The sequence below is a fragment of the Giraffa tippelskirchi genome, chromosome 6 (genome assembly GCF_054371585.1).
Source record: "Giraffa tippelskirchi isolate mGirTip1 chromosome 6, T2T-mGirTip1v1.2.pri, whole genome shotgun sequence".
Lineage (NCBI taxonomy): Eukaryota > Metazoa > Chordata > Mammalia > Artiodactyla > Giraffidae > Giraffa > Giraffa tippelskirchi.
Genome location: NC_137280.1, coordinates 86,499,872 through 86,518,399, shown reverse-complemented (window position 1 = coordinate 86,518,399; position 18,528 = coordinate 86,499,872). Strand labels below are relative to the sequence as shown.

The 18,528-nt window shown below is 49.7% G+C and overlaps 1 protein-coding gene across 4 annotated transcripts in view; it reads right to left on the bottom strand.

The window, feature by feature from the left end:
• The window catches only part of BRD4 (bromodomain containing 4), a 91,213-nt gene that overhangs the window by 23,148 nt on the left and 49,537 nt on the right, over positions 1-18,528 (bottom strand). For all 4 annotated transcript variants that reach the window (XM_081501226.1, XM_081501224.1, XM_081501227.1 and 1 more), the window contains exons 2-7: positions 11,318-11,636; positions 7,661-7,798; positions 6,274-6,409; positions 4,475-4,764; positions 3,468-3,830; positions 2,342-2,470 (exon numbers count right to left, since the gene is read on the bottom strand). In XM_081501226.1, coding sequence (XP_081357352.1) covers positions 2,342-2,470; positions 3,468-3,830; positions 4,475-4,764; positions 6,274-6,409; positions 7,661-7,798; positions 11,318-11,602 — 1,341 coding nt within the window. In that variant the 5' untranslated portion in view covers positions 11,603-11,636. The remainder of the gene's footprint in view (positions 1-2,341; positions 2,471-3,467; positions 3,831-4,474; positions 4,765-6,273; positions 6,410-7,660; positions 7,799-11,317; positions 11,637-18,528) is intronic.

Genomic DNA, 18,528 nt, shown 5'->3' with positions numbered 1-18,528 from the left:
AAATAAAACTCTGGTAATCCACATAGGTACAAGACTTCCTAAATTACCCCTCCCATCACAGCAGAACAGAGAGCAATGGACAGTACCACCAGCAGCTCTGGGCCTAGTAGCTAGGCTAGCAACCCTCAGCTCAAGTCACCTGCAGGTTCCCAAGGACACCCTGAGCCCAAGGGTTCCTAGCTATCTTTGTGACCATAGCTGCCAGGTGGTGGGATGTGGGGTTTCTAAAGATCCAGCATTTGGAGGTTGGACGAAAAATATAAAGTGGATCCTTTCCTGTAAAACTTTCTGGGTAAACCTCAGCCCCTGGGCACAGCAGGTCCCAACTCCTCTTAATGAGGCAAACAAGGGCCAGAATATTTTTGCTCCTCCTCCCCAGCAGGTAACCTAGCTACCTAAACCATGCTGATCTTGGAAAACTTTGAAAGAAAGAAGAAAAACAAAGCTCTAAATGCTACAGAATACAGGAACTGCGTTCCAGAGATGCCCACATGGGACCTGCCACGTCAACTCTGCTGAAGCAGACACCCCTACCCGCTTCTGGCCGTTTTCCTTTCAGTATTATGGAGACCCACCCTGCGAGGGGCAAAGCAAGCTGGGGGCAGAGGCAGTCCTGTGCTGAGTGGCCCACTGGGCACTGCCCTCTGACCCCCACCTAAGTGGACCCTCCTCGAGGGCAAGGATCTTGTCCCATTCCAGCGTTGTATCTGGAACCAACATTTAGAAAAAAGCTGCCATGTGGCAAACACCTCAGTGTCCGTGCTATGAGTAAATCCCATGTTTGGGCATGCTCATGGCACTCCCAGAACAAGAAAAATGCTGTGTGTGTGTGTGTGTGTGTCTCTCTGAGGGATCCACCACCACCTGGTGGCGATGTCTGAGAATTGCAGCACAAGTATAAAGCCTGAGCAGCTAGGATGGGAAATGCAAAAGACAAGAGTAAAAAAGGCAAGTTTGTGAAGAAAGCAGACAACACAGCAACAAACTGAAGAGAGTGCCCCTTCCAAAAACAAAAAAACCTCAAATAAAATAAACTAGTAAGCAGTCAGCAGAAATAAAAACCTTCAAGTCTGAGTGCATGTTTAATTAACAATAACCAGGTTCATACTAGTAAGGTTTTCTTTTCTTTTTAAATACCTAGTTTCAGGACACCAAAGGCTGACCCAGACGGGCCCAAGTGAAAAAAATCTTGGCTCCAAGACGATGACATAGGAGACAATATGCTGGTGAGTGTGGGACAATGTGTGAAGCTAGCAGAGCTGGGAGACAGGTGGGCAGCAGAGCCTGAGTGGTCTCTGACAGACACTGACCCAAGGTCACCAAAGGCCTTTTGCAAGTCCTCACTTCTGGAAGCATTTCACAGCTGACAGAGAAAGCCTGGTGTGAGGAAGCCCCACCCAGACCCCAGGAGAGAGCCTGCTGCAGGATGTGTGACTTGGGACCGTCTGACAATGGGTGGTCCACCCTGCTCTGACCCTGAAAGCAGAAGCGCAATCTGGGGTCTTGGGGAGGAGGCTGGGAATTTTCATTACGTGTTATTTCAAAAAATTATAATAATGAAAACAGGTAACAGCACTAAATGTTGACTTTATTCTCCATAATTTTTAACTCCTGATCTTTCTACTCAAAAGATATGTCTCTGCTGAAATTTGGGCATATGTTGTTCCTTGTTTCTTTAAAAAAAAAAAAGAAAGGAAAGAAAAGTGGAGCTAGTTCACACATCTATGTCGTAATCTGCCCCCTCCCTCCCACCCATGTGTGCACTCCACAGCGTACACCACCCAGAATCGACCTGAAGGGGCCATGAATCCCACCCCGTTAGGGCTCCACAGCCACACAGAACGTCTAGAAGCAGCCGCCCTGCAGCGGGAAGGCAAACAATGGCTTTCAAGGTTCTAGTGAAGAAATGCCCGCAAGTGAGCAATTACTTCAGCTCACAACTGGGACAAAGCGTCTACCTGGCAAGAGTGTCCCTCGCCGACTTGAGACAGGTCTGTTTTGGAGAAGAGTTGGGCCATGCACAGGATGCGCACTCTTCCGGCCAAGGGGAATCGAATGCAGGGGGTGGGGGGGGGGGGGTTGGGGGGCTTTCAGTGGAACACCCCAAAACCCAAAATGCCCAAGACCAAAACCAACCACCCTACTTTAATCAAAAGGAAATAATCCCAAAGTAAAATGTATGTGTTATCCTGACTTTAGTCCACTCTTCCAAAGCAACATGGCATTATACCAAAGCAAGCGACAAGTAAAACCTGCTGAGGCCCACAGAGGCCTGGCCCACCCAGGACCCCAGCCTGCTCTGCTGCAGGACGCCATGCCTGGAGCTGCCCCAGAGCCTCACCTGGAGCTTGCGGGCCATGGCCACCACCTCATGGTCAGGAGGGTTGTACTTGTAGCAGTTAGAGAACATCAATCGGACATCGGCACCAAATTCCTGAGCATCACGGTACTCACGGGCCTCCAGTTTAGACTAAAAAGACAGGACAGGTCCTGGTTAGTCATAGCTGCCCCTGCTCCAAGGGCTGTCTACAGGAGCAAGTCAACTTATCAATGGCTCTGAGTTTAATCCAGACCTCAGTGGGGAGAAGTTACTACCTCAGTTCTCAGCATCAGGTAGACAAAGAGATACTCTAACAGCAAGTCTCAAGGCCAGGAAATGCCCTGCTAACATCTAACCCACTGTACCTGGCAAGAGTACACAGGATCCACAGAGACAAAGCTTAAGCTACAACTGTAAAGAGGGCTGGGCCTAGTTCTGACCTGGCCTGTACTTGTCTTGTTGACGTCAGAGAGGCCACTGATCAAAAGGAACACAGCAATGTCCTCCGCTCTGCCCAAGTTTGGACAGGTTTACTCCACTCCCACATGGAAAAAATGCCAAAGGCTTAAAATAAACAAAACCAAAAATACCATGAAAATGCCAGCACTTGGGACTTCCTTGGTGGTCTAGTGGCTCAGATTCAGAGCTCCCAATATAGGGGGCCCTGGTTCAACCCCTGGTCAAGGAACTGGCTCCTGCATGCTGCAACTAAAGATCCCATGTGATGCAACTAAGACCCAGGGCAGCCAAAGGAGGGGAAAAAAAAAAAATATATATATATATATATATATATATTTAAAATGCAAGCACTCAATGTGCCTCTTAAGAGCCTGTCAAAGTCACCACTCTCCAAACCCTCCTGGAGCACCTAACACGTAAAGGTGTCGATAGGCACTGGGCCTCAAGACCACAGAGGGCTAGTCCTCAGATTGAGGGAAGCAGCAGCACTGCTGTCCGTGACCAAAATGATTCCATGATCTCGGAGGCTGTACCCCTCCACAATCCCCAGCAGGGGGAGCTGGGCTGCTTTGGGTTGGCGAGGAGATCTAGACAGCTACTGGGCCCTCCTCCTGGACAGGCCTCAGAGATGCTGGCCTTTCTTGTCCTAAGGGGTCCCTTCCCCAGCTTCAGGGACACATCCACTCACCTTGATTGTGCTCATGTCCATGGGGTGCTTGATGATGTCACAGTAGTCATGCAGGCCCAGCGCCTCCACGTCCACGGGCTTGTAGAAGGGCCAGGCGTAAGCCGCGTGCTTCTTGGCGAACATCTCCTTAAGGATGCCACTACAGCACTTGAGCTGCTCTGAGACCTTGCTGCTCTTATCTGGCGCCGGGTGCTGCTGTGAGTCAGGCACGTCCTTCTTCGGGGGCTTAACCGGCCGGCTGCTCTCCCGCCGGGGGCCCACCTTGGCGGTCTTGGGCTCCGGGGGCAGTGAGGGCGGCTCATGAATGGGGTCGATGGTGGTAGGGGTGGTGGTATCCGCTTTCCTCTTAACCCCCTTCTTTGTCTGCCAAGAGCACAGGCGCGACAGGCACGGTCAAGAGGCAGCGGCTGGCACAGCGGGCCCTCAGGGTCACTCCTGAAGCCATGTCCTTTCTAGGGTCTCAATTCTCACAAGGAACAGGGCCCAAAGGTAATTCCACAGGTGAAGGACTGAAAACAGGGAGACCCTGTCCCACCACTCTGTTCTGCAGCTGGGACAGGACCCTGCCAGTGGCAGGAGAAAGCACATAACCGAGTGTGGGATCTGCTCTCCAGAGGCCAAAGCAATTTCCTACAGGCCAGGGACCTCTCCCAGAGCCCATCCATCACTGGTCACCCACGTAAGGCACATTTCAGAGACTATTTAGACAGCATCTGCAAACATGCAGTCTAAATTACAAATGGGAAGGGGGCAGCAACCAACTAGGAGGTGTTACTCAATCACGGGATCTCTGGGTCAGCAGCTTTTGGGCTGTGCTGATTTAAACACAGCCGATGCCCCCTCAAAATACCCACAAGTGCCCTGGGAGCCAGAAGCACTGGCAAGGATGGGTGACTGTCTCCTGTAAGCCTCACTGCAATTGGGGGAGTGGGAAGGGGGTTCTTCTAGCTGACGTGGCGGGAGTTACAAAGTGGCTAGGCTGGGCCACACATGCGCAGGATGCTCACCTTCACAGGCTGTGGGGCGGCTGCAATGACGGGTGGGTGGCTCTGCACGGGCTGTGGGGCTGGCGCAGGTGGGGGCAGTGGCTGGGGGGGCACTGGCGGGGGTGTCTGCAGCGGCTGGGCAGGTACCACTGTCATGACAGGGGTCTGGACGATGAGGTCTGGGGTGACAGCAGGGAAGGGGTGAGGTGTGGCCTGCACAGGTGGAGGATTCTGCTGAGGGGTCTGGGTCTGCGGAGGAGTCGACGCTTGCGTTGTGTTTGGTACCGTAGAGATGCCAGGTTTTGCTGTCCCTATCAATCATAAAAGCGACAGGTGGTTAGATGCCATGCCTGCATGGTGGTTGACCTTGTGGGGGCACTGCCACACATGGTAAGCACACAGTGGCATAGGCATGGCACACAGAGTCACCAGCACGATTTGTCTAAGAGACGGAACAGCCCGAACACCCTGGCCCTCAGACAAAACTGTCCACCTGTCCCAGGAGGCTCCAAGAGCAGCGCACACCACATTCCACACTTCCTGGGGTGTCCCGGCTCCAAGTCCTTACTCAGGCACAAAGACCCCTTCATGAGCATGAAGGTTTGAGCCAAAGAAACAGGAAACTCATGCTGAGACTTAGCACCACGACAGTGATAGCAAAAAAAATATTCCTTGGCACTTTCAGGCAGAGCTGTCCTCATTCCCAGAAACGCTGCCTTCTGAGTAAGCATTTCTGGCAAGAGGCCGGGATCAGCAGCCCGAGCCAAGGTTTCTGGAAATTGGCAACCCCCCTTCCCTCTGAATCACAGGAGCAGGCTGGACAGCTGCTGCCCCTTCATGACTGGCTCACGCTGCCTCCCTGCAGCAGTGTGGGTGAGCCAAAACACACAAGGCCCCAGAGCTACCCAGGTGAAGCCCAAACCCCTTCCAGCAGGGAGGCTGGGGCTCCTTGGTTCTGAGTATACTGGACACCTGTGGGCAGGTTCCATAGCTAAGGGGTGACACTCAAGACCAGCTCTCCTTGGCTACCCCTCAGCACTGCAGGGGAGATAGCCAACCCCCTTCACTCCTGTGAAAATACCCCTTCCACACAAGACAGGAAGTCAGGTGAAGCAAACAACTCACAGCACAGACCACCTTGCAAGCATTATTTTTCTGCAACTTGGATGCTGCAGATGGCAAGATGCAGAAGGCAGCTGTGAAAACTTCCTGGACAGAAGCATTTCAGGAGTAGGCTCCTCCCTACCAACCGGCCTTCAGAATGGTGTGTCAGGCTGGGGGGCAGGGGTGGGGTGGGGTGGGAACTAAGACAGAGAGAGTGTGACTTCAGAAGACCATCCAGTAGCAGCTATGACTCTGACACAAGTGGATTAAGATAACTCAAGTGACAAACCTTAAGGCTCTAGGATTAGGATATTAGTTAAGACTGCCCTTGATCAGATCAACTTTATCCAAACCAAAAAAGACGATCTATGGCACTGGTGGGATGAAGAACTCAAGTAATTTCAAAATATTAAAAAAAAAAAAAAAAAAAAAGTTACACTTTCTTTTTAACTGAAGTCCATCAAGAAAGGCAAGGCCCAATGTTTTCTACTTTGCTCGAGGGTCGTATGACCCTCTGGGCTGGCTCCCCTGATGAACCTGGCTCCACCATATCCAAAACAGCAACAACATAGGTAGCATATAACACAGCCATCTTCCCACCACTCTAGTCTCCCAATGAACTTGGAGAAGGCTGGCCAACTAGGGAGAGATAAAGCCAATTTTCTTGCTGTTTCAATGTGAAGCTAAGAGTGCCAGGGCCACTGAAGGTACCCTACCTGCTTCTTTCCTCCCACGTCCTCTTCCTTTTGCCTGGACTATCACGATCTCAGTTTCTTCAGTGGGCAGTTCGTTGATTTTTTGCAAGAAGAGCTTCTCCAGAGCTTCTGCCATTAAGACTATGTCATCTCCAGGCTAAAAGAGGAGACACACACAGTGAGGGTTGGAAAGCCCTCCCCACCTTTCTAGACAGAACAAGAGCTCCCCATCCTAGGTCCCAAAGTGTGGAGCATCGTAATCAGAGTCCTCCAATCTGATCACCAAAGGGCCACAACACAGCTATACTACCTGGCACTGCAGAGGCTTCATAGGCCTGCAAGTCTGCTGCCTCTCCAGTCTTTGAACTTCTGGCCTGAGAAACCATCCTAATGCCTTCAGTATCTATCAAGCACTGCCAACCACAAACAGGGGTCGCTCCCTTGACACGATGCAATTTCACCAGAATTACTTGGATTACATAGAATACACGAACAGGGCTCCAATAACATTCCCCAGGGTACTGCCAAAGCAGCTCACTGAAGCTTGGGGAAATGCCCATGCCTCACTGCCTTATGGGTCCCCACTCTGCCACCTCACCTGTAACATCCCTCAACCCACTCAGCTCTAAATGAAGAACCCTACCTGTACATATTTCCCTTAAACATAGTGATGAGATCTGAGACTTCTACATGTAAGACTCTACAAGGGGATACTTGATTCTACGGCCACAAGCTATTATTGATGGTCATGTCCACAGCTGCAGATGCAGCAGGCCCCCACACTGTACCCTCTCTCACATCTAGGTTTCTGTTTGAGCATATCTTTCTTTACAACTGGGCTTCCCTGGTGGCTCAGCTGGTAAAGAATCCATCTGCAATGTGGGAGACCTGTTTTGTTTAATCCCTGGGTTGGGAAGATCCCCTGGAGAAGTGAACGGCTACCCATGCCAGTATATTGGCCTGGACAATTTCATGGACTGTATAGTCCATGGGGTTGCAAAGAGTCGGACATGACTGAGCAACTTTCACTTTCTTTACATTTTTCTCTACATTTTAGTAGGTTCCTTCCTGACAATTTGAATCATCCTAACAAACTTTTTAGTGATTCACTACTGTCCTTTTCACGTCTTCTCTACTAGACATGCTCAAGAACCAAAGTCCCAAGGGCATCAGAAGCACATGCTTCCAGCTAACAAGGATGGCTTAGAAACATAACCAAAAGGTTACTGGCCTCAAAAGACACATACCCAATTCACACACAAACCAATGGTCCTATTTATCTCTGCGGCCAGTGGCCTCCTCTGGTCAGACTGCAATCCCACCTGCACCCAGCACCCCTGCCCATGGGTTCCAGACATGCCCACCACCTCCTCTACCTTCTGTTTCTCCACCAGCCCCCACATCTCACCTTGTTGTAGATGTAACAATTTGTAAACATAGTGTTGAAGTCCTGGATACATTCCTGAGCATTCCAGTAATAGTTGTTTTCCAAGCGCTTCTTTATTGTTCCCATATCCATAGGTGTTTTAATGATCTTATAGTAATCCTGGAGAGCAGAGAGAGCGAAAGGCCAACGTCACCTCCGCAACCAGGCAGCACTCACAGGTGGGGCGCGGATCTCACCCCACGTCACGCCACAGACACGCAGACCTAAGCTCTTCCACCGCATCAGTGAGCCATCTCATGGGTGGACTCCAAGATAAAGTGGTTCACAGAAGAGTTGCTAAAAGCTGAGTGGCAATTTAGAATAAGTAACAGGGAAAGTTGCTCAACCTTTAAAAAAGTGGTTCTTATCTGGTAAAATAACCCACGGTAGTTTCTACTTTCTCCCCACCATGTGAAATTATCCACATACATAAAATACATTCAAGCCTACCTAAACAACTGGATCCCTTGCTTCCTGTCACACTGAAGTACCATGGAGCAAAACCCTCTATCTTCAGTTCATCTCATTTCCATTCTTTTTACCTACATACAGTCTATCATTAAGGATCCATTAGTATCTGGATACAGTTCAACAACTAACCAGGTTAAGTGCCAGATGAGGAATCAAATGGAGAATCCTCACAATTCTTAGTTTAAAAAAAACAAAAAACAAAAAAATCAAAATTCCAGCAGACCCACTCCTCAAACCTCTGGATCTTATTCTACAAGTGGGGAACAGAAGACGTCAGACAGCAGGTGTAGATGTGGCGAAAGCCCTTCCAATCAAACTCTCTTCTACCATCATACCTTTCCCCAAATCTAAACCTATCTTAAAAGCAAATGCTTATTTTAAAAAGCAACCACAGAAGCCTTTGGGGACAGATCAGACAGTGCCTGGGTTTCCAGGAGGAAGGAGTACAGAGAGGCAGGCGAGAAGGCGCACCAGCCAGCCCCACTGAGAGCCACCCTCTCTGAGACTCCCATAATTAGGCCCAGGTGAAGTACCAGAACCGTGTCATGTCCTGGCGCAGCCGGATGGCAGCGGGGCAAGCCCGTGCTTTGGCAAGCACCGAGGTCCTGCCCAAGGACAGAGGTGGGCAGTGATGAAAAAGGGAGCCAAGGGTGTGAGGTTCTGAGCTGCTCTGACACCCACAAGAAAGGAACAGAAGTTGCTGGCATACACCTGAGAGCTGGCACAGCTCACACCCCTGCCCCAAACGGGGCTGCAGGCGCAGGCCTAGGTACCCTAGGGAGCAGGCCTCCTCAAGAGGAGATTGAACCAGACTTTCTACATTATATTTGCTCTGACCACCTTTCCCAAGAGAACCAAGTCCAAATATATCTGCCCTGGGGGAAATTCAGATTTTATTCCATGGCCAGAGATCGTGGGGTCACCACCCTAGACTGGTGTCAGGTACTTGAACCAGCCTTGGTGTGTCAAAAGTGGTATGAGGCCCAACAAGACAGAAGCTGAGGACAGAGTAGGGAGGAGGAGGTGAGACGATGACAGGTGAAGGTGAGGGCAGGGGGGACTGAAAGGGAGGCAGGGGTTAAGGGGCAAGACAACCATCTGCACATGTGTACGGAATGACAGAAGCAGGCATTCTGAGAAGTCCAGCAGGGACCAGAGGCTGAGACACAGGTAAGGGTCTGGAAGGGATCAGAAAATAGAAAAAGAATAAACTCTTCTCTGAAATGGCCCTATTTCCATTTCCTGGGGAGGGGGCTGTCCCTGGAAAACTGGCCTTCAGTATGCCACTGTTCCCAGCCAAAGAGCCCTGCCCCAGCCCTTGGGGTTAGCCCCTAGCGCTGCCACCTCTGTGAAGGCACCGGATCAGTGCCGCCACCCCCCAGCCTCCTCTTCCTCCGCTGGAGCTGCTGAGGGTGACACCAAGTCACACTGGGACCCCAGGGGAGCCTGGCCTCCGCTTCAGAGAATGACCTCAAACTCTCAAATCCCTTAGCCAGACAGCCCACGCACACCCTTGTCTGTCCCACCGGCTGCCATGCTGCCTTCTCAGGATCTCCAGTCCCCCGACCCCCTTTCACCTCAGTCTTCACCCTCTTAGCTCTCCGTGCCTCTGCTCCTTCTGCATTTACCTAAACAAACCAACACCTCCTCCACCTGGCCCTGCCATGCTTTCCCTTCAAAGCCAAATTTCTTGAAATAGTGGCTTCACATCCTCACCTTCTTATTCACACCGCTGCGAATCTGGTTTCTACTTCTGCGCCACATCTTCCTAAGGTCACCAATGCCCTCCTAAAGGCCAACGGGAGGGTCAGGGTGGAACCCTCAGCTCTCTGACCTTCCTGTAGTCTCTGATGTGGATACCTGGGGGGCTGCCCTCTGTTGGTGAGCCTCCTGGCCTCCTGCTCCCTCCAGTGCTATAAAAGCTGGGGGCCCCCTGGGATTCCGACCGCAGCTCCTTCTCTCCCCATTCTTTGCATGTGCTCTAGGAAGGTCACCTCACCTGTGGATCCTGCACAGCCCAGCCCCTTAGTCTAGCTAGAAGCTGGTACTGCAAGCTCTCCCAAGAGCCTCCTTCCAGTGATGGTTGTGGTAAATGAGGAGAGTGACCTTTGGAGCCCAGACTCCATGAGGACCCTTCTTTTGTTCCCACCCGCTTTCCTCCGCCAGTTCACAACCCGGGCCTGCAGCGCCCCCACCTGACTCCCCTCCTGAGTGCATACGAGGGGTATTCAATGGATAGACAGTACTGGACAGTTGTCAGAGACACAGCGATGGTCAAGCAAGGAAGGTCGTACTGATGGGTCCCTCCTTCTTGAAACCAGGTGCCCGGCAGAGGCTGGGGTCCTAAACTAGTGCAGCTCTAACTCGCAGATTCCCATCTGGGTCAGCTGCAACAATCATCTAATTCCAACTCCCTTGCCCAGGTGTGTGTGGGATCTGGCAAACAACAGAAGACAATTTAAAGACAATTAGTCCGTGATGCTTTGAAGAAAGAAAAAATTAACATGTTTACCCTGTTTCCTCCCCAAGGTTCAGTTAAAGGCAGAAGCTGAGTTTCCAGAGCCATCTGCTAGGAATGTGGGCGAACAGAAAGCTCACAAAGGCAAAAGGAGAGGAGTAGGGGCACAGAAGAACAACAGCAGGTGTAGCATGGCCACAACACAACCCCTCCTTCAATTCAGGCCACCTCTGTGTACCTGGCTCCATTCCGCTACCTTTCCCTGCCCCATGCTCTGAGTGACAACGATGATGCCAGTACCAGAACAGGTACTGCAGCAAGCCAGTTCTTCTCAGAATCTGACCAACCATGTCTGCTGAACCTACTGGGTCGGTCTGGCCGACCAAGTCTGAGAAGGGAGGGCCTGGACCACCAAGTGACCTTACTTTAGCTCCCCTGAAGCAAAGGGCAAGCTGCAAGCACCCCTCCACTTTTATTTCAATCTCGTCACACAATATGTCCCAGAATCATAATATCAAAGAAACCACTTACTATTTAATCCAGTCAGTACCTTTCCTCTCTTTCCCCACTTCCATTCATCAGGACTGCTGAAACCACTCACTCAAGGATACTGGAGTTTGACTCCACCCTCCCATCAATGCACCCTCACAGGAGCAACACAGGAGGAGACCGGGAGGATGGCAGCCCTGGACCCTGCCCAGGTTACTCACAGGGAGGTTTAGCTTGACGGCATCCACAGGCTGCTGGAAAGGCCACGCAAACTGGTGTTTCCATAGTGTCTTGAGCACCACTTTGAGCAGATATTGCAGTTGGTTGGTCTGCCTCTTGGGCTTGTTGGGGTTGGAAGTCTCCGGAGGAGGGGGGTTGGTGCTGGCTGTGTTGGCTTGCTGGGGTTGGGCCTGGGCCTGCGTTGTAGACATCTGGGTAGTTTCTAGTCCATCCCCCATTACTGGCAGATTTCTCAATCTCGTCCCAGGGCCGCTCTCCGCAGACATGCTACTGATCCCATCACATTCTTCACCGGGCAATCTACAAAGGAAAAGCCACGTCAGAGACAAGGCAGCAGAGGGGAGCCATTCACAATGACACAGCTTCCAGGGCTGTGGCCTCCAAAGGCTGAGCCCCTCTGATGAAGACCGACTGGCTCAGCTGGAGGGATACTCCAGGCACTGACTAAAAGGGCCCCACTGTCTGCTCCCCTCAAAGATTCATCATCCAGCAGGGAAGAGAGATCAAGAGTTAACTTTGAGGGCCAGGCCACGGAGCCTAGAGACAACCAGGGGCTGTAGGAGCTATGGAGTTCACGGGAAGGTGGATACAATTAACAACAAACCAAGTTTTCACCTCTGAGTTTTTAGTGGACACTGTGTGTGACAGAGGATGATTTGCAAGCCTCAAAGTATCTCTTCATTAAAATTCTTGTTTGTGTTTGTGGCTCATGAAACATCTAGCAACATCAGTAATTCCACTTAGTGAGTGCGGGCTAAGCAGGACAAAGCAGGAAGGCCAGACTGCCTGTTCCTTTTTAGTCCATGCAGTCCACTGCTGAGTGCTCACACTTATGAAAAATATTTTCTTGGTAACTTAAATAATGTAGGTTTGCAGATTAAAGAAATACCCCACGGTAACTGCTGATAACATAAAAATGAATCCACACTTGACCTAGTTTTATTGACCAGCTTTTCAAAGTTTGTTTATAAAGGGATAGAGGGGTACTTCCTGTGATTCTTTGGGGGCTTGGGGTGGGGGACAGGACATGTGACCTCCCCCACCCTGCCTTATTAGCACTCCGTCCATGCACTGCCCTCAACAACCCCTACTTCAAGCCATACTATGGGCATTCTTGCAGCGGTGACTTTGTGCACCTGTCCAGTTATTCTAACAGGACAACCACAGGGCAGTGGGTTCATGTTTTTAATGTCAAACTGCCCCTCAGAAAACATACTAACCCACCCCTTACTCTTCACTCTTTTAATGAGAAGAAACATCTGCTTGAAAGCATACTGATCATTTGCACTCTTTGTGCACTACTTTTCTGACACTTTACTACTGGCAAGAAGAAGGAACAATCAGAAGGTGATGCAGCAGCTGCCTGCATGTAATGAGCAACTCCAGTAATAAACCCAGGAGTTCAGTGAGGGTAAGAAAACCTCTGTGGCTGAGGAAGTCAGGCAAAGGCTTAGGGAAAGAGGGACCGCTGGACTCTGGTAGGCAGAGGGGACAAGAAAAAATGGGGCAAGCTGGCTGGCTCTGTCCCAGCTTTCTTTCTGGAAGACACTCAGCACATACTAGGCATTCTGGTTCAGTCCAAGTGTAATTTAAAACAAGATTTTCACAATTGTTTCCATAAATGCAGTTCTGGCAAAATGTTACTGTTGTTCTGTCGCAAAGTCACGTCTGACTCTTTGTGACCCCACGGACTACAGCAAGCCAGCCTCCTCTGTCCTCCACTATCTCCTGGAATTTGCTCAAATTCAAGTTCACTGAGTTGGTGATACTATCTAACCATCTCATCCTCTGCTGCCCCCTTCTCATTTTGCCTTCAATCTTTCCCAGCATGAAGGTATTTTCCAATGAGTCAGCTTTTCACATCAGGTGGCCAAAGTACTGCAGCTTTAACTTCAGCATCAGTCCTTCCAAGGACTGGCAAATGACCGAATTTTAAATGCATAAGGTGAGAACTGACTACATAAAAGGAACTCAGCAGTGAAGTCCGTCGCGGGGGGTGGTGGAGAGCCGAACCTCTTGGTCTGAGGCCTGTCGAAAGTCACATGGCCAGGGAGACCGCCCTCCTTCCAGGGTGCTCTGGCTGACTACAGGCCTACCTATCAAGTGGCTAGAGAACACAAGAAGAGAGTGCTGCTCCAAAGAAAAGGCTGATGCGGGGGCAGGAACCCATGTGGGGAGCCCATGGCTGTCGCATGGCAGACTGTGGACCTAGGGATCCGAATCCTTGTTTCCTCTAAGAGGAAGGCTTGTTCTCTACCCATTTTCACCATATAGATATAAAACTTAAGAGTGCCATTTGCCTATTCTGAGATGGGATACCAATCACTCAAAAAAAAAAAAAAAAACCCACAACCCATCACCCTGAATAAGTCATTAATCATTTAGCTCACAGGAAAGGTCAATACTGTCAATGCTAGAGGAAGGGTGTGTTACAGCAGTGCCAGTTAGGTGTCTAGAGGTGGTCATGCATCTATTCAATGATGTCTAACTGCTTCCAATATGCTAGTAAGACTTTTAAGGTTTATGCCCTCCAGGTAACTCCCAAGACCCAAGAAGGAAGGGACAGCTCCTACGGAAACCTCTAAGTTCTCTACAAGTAGAACACCAATCCACTTCTAACAACGCTTAGAGGAAAAGGGGTTTTGCTGGTGCAAAGCTGATTCCTGGTACCCGTCCTGCACACATGGTGCTGGAGATGGAGACTGATGGGCCAGCAACCTGTGGAAAGCATCCTCCAAGCCACGAGAGCAGTGTGCTAGGAGCTGAGGACCATGAAGGGGCATTTCCCAAAGCAACTTAATCTGATGGTGGGCCAGTGAACACTGCAAGAGCAAAACAAGCTCTCAGGAGCACAACTCTTGAAGTATAATAGTTACCAAAGGCAGACGAGACTGGATAGGTCTGCTTCAGGCTCTAAGCATACAAGGCACTTTCCTTTCTCCACCAAGGGTACTTCTGGTACAAGTATGGCCAGAACTAAGGGCCATGTGGTCCTGAAAATGTGTCATGCAATGAATGAATTGTGGTGGGACAGTGGGGATGGAGGTGCTACTAATGGGAGGGAGGTACATAAAGCACAACTGGCTGGGAGCCTAGAAAGGAAGGGGTGGACCCTGAAGCCCTAAGTTGAGTAAACACACCCCAGTGAAAGCAGAAAGGAGGCCACATACAGATTCAGGGAGGGGAAGCATCCAAAGGCTGGGTGGGATAAGGTGTGCAGTCATCAGAAAGAGTGCTCAGAGAACCGAGGGGAAGAAAGGACAAGGGTTAGGCTGAATCATTCAACAGTGAGTGTGACGCGGGAGGAATGGAGGAATCTGGCTGAGAGCACGTCACTGCTGACCTCAGGTGAAGCAAGATGTGGAGGGCGGCCTAAGGGGGTGACAGAAGGAGGTGGCACCCTGGAAGCTGCATTTGGCTGCGTGTGGAACCTTGCACACAAAAAGCATGCCTTCACACTCCTGAAGTGAGTGACAAGGAAGAAAGAAATTTCTCTAGTTCTGAGGTTTAGTTGATAAAAGAGTGGGATCTCAATCTCACAGAAGCTGGGTCTTACAGCCACCCGCAGAGTAATATGACATGGCAAAGTTCAGGCAGGCGAGTTCACACAACTGTGTCCCTGAAGGCAGCAGGCAAGTGCAGACTGCCTTTAGGTAGCTGCCATTTAATTACTTATTCCCCTCTTCATTTCTTTTTATTCTCACCCCAGCATTGATAAGGAAAGCCCGTTTGTACCAGTGTTAAAGGTTGTACTTAGAGGTGTCAGCAGACAATAATACTACTACTAATAATAAATTTATTTCTCATATATAATAATAATAATATTTTCTGGATGAAATTTAACAACACTGTTTGCTCTCATGGTTTCTAATGTTACTGATTATCAATGCGTGACTCTTGATTTAGTTTCCTTTCAAAATAAAGGTACTATAAACAAAACAGTAAACTGATTTAAAAAAAAAACACAGTAAAGGATACAGGTATCAAGACAGGACATGACAAAAATAAAGTGGGAGTTGTGAGGGCAACCCGGCCTTGCCCTGTGATCCTCTTCAGAGGGGAGCCAGGCGAGACCTACTGCAGGTTCCAGGTGGGGAAGCCAGTGAAAGTAAAAGCCGCTCAGTCATGTCCTACTCTTTACGACCCCTGGACTATACAGTCCATGGAGCTCTCCAGGCCAGAATACTGCAGGCGGTAGCTGTTCCCTTCTCCAGAGGATCTTCTCAACCCAGGGATCAAACTCAGGTCTCTGGCATTGCCGGTGGATTCTCTACCAGCTGAGCCACCAGGGAAGCTCAAGAACACTGGAGTGGGTAGCCTATCCAGTCTCCAGCGGACCTTCCCAATCCAGGAATTGAACTGGGGGTCTCTGCATTGCAGGCAGATTCTTGACCAGCTGAGCTACTAGGGAAGCCCCGGGAAGCCAGTAGGCTAGGAAAATTTGCAGGAAACCGCTGGAAGAGGGAGGACGGAGAGGCATCCACAAGATGGCAGAGACTATGAAGCATTCCCTTGAAGCCCTCCACAGGTAAGTGAATGGAGGGAATCATTTATCGGGCACAATAGAAACTGGAGTTTTGGGCCAATAAGGGGGAGACAGAAGGACAAATGACATATGCAACACACCAGCGGGCCAGGAGCCACAAGCAAGACACACAGAGACACAGGACATGCAGATGGTGGACACAAACACTGACAGAGGGGCCGCACACAGAGGAGGAAATGTGTCAGCGGGGTTTAAGAACACCTGGAGAATTAAAAAAAAAAAAGAAGAACACGAGGAGTTGGCTGGGGGAGGGTTTCTACGCAGCAGGACCAACATGTCCAGAGGAGCACAAGGGGATTAATGTTAACTGTGGTCCCATCATGAAGGGAGGAATTAAGTGAGGATAAAGATGGATGTGCAGTCTGGTTTCTCCTCTTAGATCTCTCCCAGAAAGCAGCTTACAAATTACACAGTCAAGCCTGTGCCAGGTGAGCAGGCAAGGGACAGGAGCCACCCCACCATGAAGGAGACAGTCTGACTCCGGGGCAGTGGAGCTCTATTAGCTACAAGAATGCAGGCCGCCAGGGGGTGGGGCCAAGCATTTCCCACCAGGAGGAAACAGCCCCATAAATTTTCCATTAAGTAATAACATTCTGGAAATCTTCAAGCAGTGTCCCCAAGGCAAAAAGGAGTCAAAGTAAATGACTTCTAAAGCTTTGGGGCTGGGTTGTGCCTTTTCTCTTTTCAAGTGGACTCTCAGCAAAGCCAAAGGATGGTGGGCTCCGGACACAACCATTTTCCTTTACCTTCAAGTCAAGTGCACATGGGCCCTTGAGCCAAGGAAGTTAAATTTTCTGCTCAAAGAATGAGTACTTTTTCTACAGAAAATCTGACCCTTTAACTTTGTTTCAGCTCTATTTTAAACCAGTACGTTTATGACAGAAGCCAAAATATCCTTTCGAGCCTGTAAGAACTGGGCAAGTAAACTCCTTAGGAAACTTTCAGAAGCCATTCATTCATACTGCAGCAAGAACACCAGGGAAACCAACAAGAATCGCTAATTTGTTATGGGCCAAGAAAGAGAGGCACTGGTGAGCAGTGCTGTGTGAGAGCCAGGAGGACTTTTCTTTCTTTCTTTTTTTTCAGGAGGACTTTTCTAAGGTACAGATCCAATTGGGTTGCCACGTCAAGTAAATAGGTCCCATGGTAGTCGCCCCTAGCCTGCACTGTCCCAGCCCCTAGTATCAACGCTCCGAACAACACAGTGGCCACAATGGGCCCCTTCTCTTGTCACCTTCACAACTTTCATTTGCTATATCTGGTGCTTCCTTGATCTGTCTCATGATTTTGATGGTCAGCCTCCCCAACACATGCAGCTGGGAGCCCAACGGCCATCTTTACTTCACTCTTGTCCTCCTAGTACACAGCAGGTGTTTACTGAACGACTCAAGTACCAAAGTCACCCTACACTGACCACACACAATTGTCACTCTGAGGCTTCTGGCTCAATTTCAAAACTCTGGAAAAGGAAACCAGCTTGCATTCTCAAATGGAAAAGTGACTCCTATAGTCTCACTTGCTCAGCCAATGCATCCCATCTGAGCTACAAGCCATGCTTGGGGGCTCTGTAGTCCACATGATGTTCTCTGAGTGATTAAGCAACACTTGGGCGAGTACTGTGAAAAAGAATGACAGGGTTGCTGTGACCACTGACAGAGAGGATGGGCACTCCTGTGGTGGGTAAGGTGGAGCGAGACAAGGCTTGTGATGGACAAGGGAAGGTACAACTGATGCAGTAACACAGGCACAGGTCTGGAGGCAGGAGAGACACCAGTACATGTGCAGAGCGAAGAGGAGGACAGGAGCATGTGACCACGCTGGCCTCGTGTCCTCCATAAGTGGGAAGATAGTGAAAGGAGCAAGAGGTGGGGGTGGGTAGAAGAGGCATTGAGGTCTGATTTTAGGGACACTGGGAGGTAGAGAAAGACTATAAAGAATCTCATTCCTGCCTGGAATATAGTTTCATCCTCAACTATACCTGCACACAGCAGCATGGTGTTTGCAGATGCAGAAGATGGGATGCACAGGGACAGGGTAAATCATGAGTGTGAACACAGGGTGGGTCTCTGTCTGCTCGAGTCCTACAGGAAATGAACAGCTCTCAGCACCAGAGCTCTCTTTAGAGAGGAGGCTGAAAAGTCAAACTTATAAATCTGCAGATATGGGGGAATTTATTAAATTCTCATGACAAAGTATAAATTGTCTTCAACTAGTTCAACCAAAGTTTTACATGTGAAAGATTCAAAAATGCTGTTCCCTGTTTTCACACTGATCTGTGGCAGAGAGGCAGGAGCCACCGGGTACTGAGTTGAGGCAGGGGAAGGTCAAGGGACAGGAAGAGGATTTCACTTATTGTCTTCAACCCAAAGAAGGCTGAAAGACCCCACAGGGTGTCCAATTCTGGATCTACTCCCAACAGGTATCTTACAGCATGTTCCCAGTTTAGAGGAATAAGAAGAAAAAGATGAAGAAAACTTGGATGGTCAGTGTCCTGGTTCAAAGACTGAATGTTGAGGCACCACAGAATGTCACAGTGGGAACTATCAGCACAGGGTAATTGCTAATGTTACACCTACTATATTCAACAATGTCCCATCTTCCAAAGCCTGCATCAGCAGTTCCTGTCATAAAAAGCAAATACAGTTG